We start from the raw sequence: 4,610 nt of genomic DNA, 5'->3' as shown, positions 1-4,610 counted from the left end.
GTCTATTAAAACACACAACATATTAAAGCGTCCTTGGTGTTTCCATGTTTTCTACAAAATAAAATGGAAATCGAGGTGTTATGACGTCATTTGGCAGGCGATACAATGACACTATGGACACACTCCGTGTCACTAGTTAAAATTACTTATTTCTCTGGATTTAAACATTCTTCGAAACATTTGGGATAATGTAAGTACACAAGTCAGCAAAATATATAACATTGTTCTAGTGGTTTTTGGATATTTTAATAAAAAAATCTTACATATTGTGCCTTTAAGAGCCCATCAGCCCCAAATAATTCCTGCTACAATAGGACTTTTCTTTTTCTTTTCAACATGACCTTCTTTTAAATTTTGTTTGAATTATAATTGATCAAAACTTGATTTGAGCTACATAAAAAGTGGAAAAACTCACATATTTTCAAAAGAATACCATTAAAGGTATAGTTCACCTTAAAATGAAAATTTGCTGAAAATGTCCCAAACAGCTGATAAAAACATCACAATAATCCACAAGTAATCCACAGCACTCCAGTCCATCAGTTAACATCTGGAGAAGACAAAAGCTGCGTGTTTGTAAGAAAGAAGTCCAGCATTAAGACATTTTAACTTCAAACCATTGCTTCTGGCTAAAATATGAGTCCATAATCCATAATAACACTTCCTCCAGGGAGAAAAAATCACCTGGTCTGAATCAGGAGAGAAATCTGCACAGATCAAGCACCGTTTACAAGCCAAAACAGCTCTAAACAAACATGTGGCTGGATTTTGTGAGAGACAACAGGAGATGGACCTTTTCACTGGAGGAAGCATTATTATGGATTATGGACTCATATTTTAGTTAGAAACGTATTAATGCTGGATTTGTTTCAGCTTTTGTCTTCTCCAGATGTGAACTGATGGACTGGAGTGCTGTGGATTACTTGTGGATTATTGTGATGTTTTTATCAGGTGTTTGGACTCTCATTCTGACGGCACCCATTCACTGCAGAGCATCCATTGCTGAGAAACTGATGCAATGCTACATTTCTCCAAACCTGATGAAGAAACAAACTCATCCTAATCTTGGTTGGCCTGAGGGTGAGCACATTTTTCAGTAAATGTTCATTTTTGATCTCCTTTAAGTGAAACATTTATGATTGTTATTTATTAAAAACAATAACAGCTTCAAACAAATTGTAGTTAAGTTTGCACAGGCTCTACAGTAGACAAACGGTATCTGTAGTGGACTAAGAAGCAAAACAGGCATTTTCCCTTAATTGCATGTGGATTGTTTCACATTTTAATAGAACTGAACAACTGTACAGTTTCATTCCTTAACATTGGCTATACAGTATACATGTCAACTCGTGCATCATTATTGCACCAGTGAATACATCAGCAGGTTGGCGATACTTTAAATGACATCCCTGCAAAACTGAACTCTATCAAGCAACAGCATTGCCTGTTAACCTGAGGTTCTGGAGTGCCTCTTCAACTGGTCGTATATGGCAGTGGTGATTCCCCAGGTGATGCAGGAGCGGAAGATCACCAGTGATCCTCCACGGTACAGAAGAACCAGCCTGTGCTGACGGGCTGCCCAAAGCCTCTGCCAGCTGCTCTTAACCCCTCCGCCTCCTCCATCCACCTGGGCCTGCATGTTAGCCACCAGTACAGAGAGAGGGTACAGCGGCAGACTGATCACCATTGAGTTCAACACACCAGCAATAAAGGAGGACGCTACAGGAGAACAGCCACAAGCCCTAAGATTCTCAGACATGGGGTCCTTCAGCCCAAAATACAGGCTGCTCCCTAAGGCATTACGGACGAGTATAGGCAGAAAGGCAGTGTAGTACCCTGATGCCAACGGTTTTGATGCTAGTTTGCGCAATATGCTTCTTAATGTAGGAAGGCTAGTGTCATTCTTGCTGTTCTGCAGGACGTTCTGCACGCGCTCGAATGGGGTAAAGAGCACGGCCTCCAGTACACCTGCCCCCAAACCTGCCAGAGCAGGGAGGGCACTCCAGGGAACAGGAGACGTGTCCCAGAGTGAAAGCTGCTGCAGGAAGGTGTCCTGGAGGCCGAACAGGAGCGTCCCGTTCAGGGACCTCATCAGTAAGGGTGGTGCCACACCGCGGTACAGTTTTACCGGACCCTCCCTGAGCAACTGGGCCACCGCCTCTCGCACTAAAGTGCTGTGCAGCTGCTGGCGGAAGACAGTCTTGTACAGAGGGAAAGTAATGACGGTGGTCAGGGTGGAGATGAGGCTCGACGTCCCTCCATGCAAGTAGCTGCGAAACCAGACGGTAGAGTCTGCAGGCTCCAGAGCGGCTTCCTGGTTGCGATACGAATTGCTTCCCATCTCTGATTCTGAGGGAAAGTGAGGAGTTGAGAGTAAAATTACATTAATGCTTGTTCTTGCTATCCAGCTTATTTTAACACAAGAGTGCATGGTCATCTGCTTCCAGTTATTTTCACAGAAAATAGCTTACTTATGCGTTGCCAAATGTGACCCTGGACCACAAAACCATTCAGTCATAAGGGTAAATTTTTCGAAATTGAGATTTATACATCATCTGAAAGCTGAATAAATAATCTTTCCATTGATGTATGGTTTGTTATGATAGGACAATATTTGGCCGAGATACAATAATTTTTTAAATCTTGAAATTTTAAAATCTGGAATCTTAGGGTGCAAAAAAATCTAAATATTGAGAAAATCATCTTTAAAGTTGTCCAAATTAAGTTCTTAGCAATGCATATCACTAATAAAAAATGAAGTTTTAATATATTTACAGTAGGAAATTTACAAAATATCTTCATGGAACATGATCTTTACTTAATATCCGAATGATTTTTGCCATAAAAGAAAAATCAATAATTTTGACCCATACAATGTATTTTTGGCTATTGCTACAAATATACCCCAGCGACTTAAAGGGTCATGAAACCCCCCGTTTCAGCACTGGTTAGTTCTCAGCACAGTTTTAAAAAAATGCAAAAAAAAAGTGGACGTGGTGCGCAGCGGAGCGGAGGAGGGGGAAGAGGGGAGACAGACAACACACACAGCTTCGCGTTCAGACAGTTTCATTTCGCTCCCATCGAGTTAAAAACACAAATAAATGCACAGCCATTTGCACTCTGCATCGAAAACATACATATGATCGTGCTGTTGCACCTCTGAGAACTTCTAAGGCTTATTCTGTGGCATTTATATAAGCCTTTTGACGGCTTGTGTCACAGAGCTGTAAAAACGGTTATGTTAAATTATTTAATAGACACCGACGCGTCATCGATGTACTATTAGTCCATTGCTACGTCACAAATTGTGACGTCAACACGATGTAGATTTTAAACCCGGAAGATGAAAATAGCGCAAAAAAGCTTAAAATTAACCAGTTTTCTCCAACAATTAAAATTATCAGATGCTAACATTGTCTTCTATGATGTGCAACACAAACACCTCTGCTAAAATCTCAGAAAAAGTAGTCTGGGGTTTCATGACCCTTTAAGACTGCTTTTGTGCTCCAGGGTCACAAATAAGGACAGCAATGGTTTTGTAAGAAAATCGTTTTGTTTTGTAATATCTGTTGAATAAACTAGTGAACACAAAGCCACAATGACATACATTCATGTAAGAGTAAACAATGAAAGTAGGCACTGTAATTTGTGTTTTCTTTTCTTTTTTTTCTTTTGCATGTTACTTTTGTAACTGGTTAATTTTTGCTGAAAGCCTTCAAATGGCCCATAATAATTTTAAATACAGATGTGTTGTGGAAGATGGCAGATTCCAGCTATTTGTTTAGTAGTCTGTAACTCTCTATTTACCTAAAACCCAAGAGAGACCTGAAAAGATCATTGTCCTACATTTATCTGATTTTGAAATCTATAACTTATTCCTAAACTCTGTAATGTCCAGTACACGGAGCGCTGTTGTTGCAACCTATCGCACTACCAGTGAGAACTGCAACACTATTAAAAAAGCTAAATATTAGTGTAATTTCTCCAGCAAATTTTGTCCAAAAAGTCAATGGACATTTAAGACATTCAATTGTAGAGACCCCAAACTTAGCAGGATGGTCCCAAAAGTGCTCATCATCTCAGGCGCACAAACATGCATCCATCCAACACTAGGTGGTGCTATAATAAGGCAATTTGCATTTTGGATCATAACTGTGAAACCCATTTTTTTCTCCAGCCCAACAAAATCTATATACACATAGACATGACATTCTGCGGATGCTCGCCAAGTTGCATTAAAATTGCACCTATAGGGGGCGCTACAGATGATATTACTTAAAGGGATAGTTCACCCAAAAATGAAATTTGATGTTTATCTGCTTACCCCCAGGGCATCCAAGATGTAGGTGACTTTGTTTCTTCAGTAGAACTTATTATGATTATGATTTTTAACTCCAGCCGTTGCAGTCTATCAGTCGTGTAATGCATGGCAATGGTAACAAAATCTATGAGAGTAAAAAAAACATGCACAGACAAATCCAAATTAAACCCTGCGTTTCGTGACGACACATTGATGTCGTCAGTATTACAAACAGTATTTATATAATTTTTTACCTCTAATACACCACTATGTCCAACTGTCTTTGGGCGTGCGCACGGCATCCGGTGCG

At 40.0% G+C, this 4,610-nt stretch overlaps 1 protein-coding gene across 1 annotated transcript in view; it reads right to left on the bottom strand.

Annotated features, from left to right (window-relative positions):
* Positions 1-1,211: 1,211 nt before the first annotated feature.
* Positions 1,212-4,610, bottom strand: part of LOC107684927 (solute carrier family 25 member 53) — a 7,145-nt gene continuing 3,746 nt past the window's right edge. The window contains exon 3 of the mRNA XM_016481312.1: positions 1,212-2,349. Coding sequence (XP_016336798.1) covers positions 1,448-2,349 — 902 coding nt within the window. The 3' untranslated portion in view covers positions 1,212-1,447. The remainder of the gene's footprint in view (positions 2,350-4,610) is intronic.

The sequence above is a fragment of the Sinocyclocheilus anshuiensis genome, unplaced genomic scaffold (assembly GCF_001515605.1).
Source record: "Sinocyclocheilus anshuiensis isolate Anshui unplaced genomic scaffold, SAMN03320099.WGS_v1.1 scaffold585, whole genome shotgun sequence".
Lineage (NCBI taxonomy): Eukaryota > Metazoa > Chordata > Actinopteri > Cypriniformes > Cyprinidae > Sinocyclocheilus > Sinocyclocheilus anshuiensis.
This window is presented reverse-complemented; position numbering and strand designations above follow the sequence as displayed.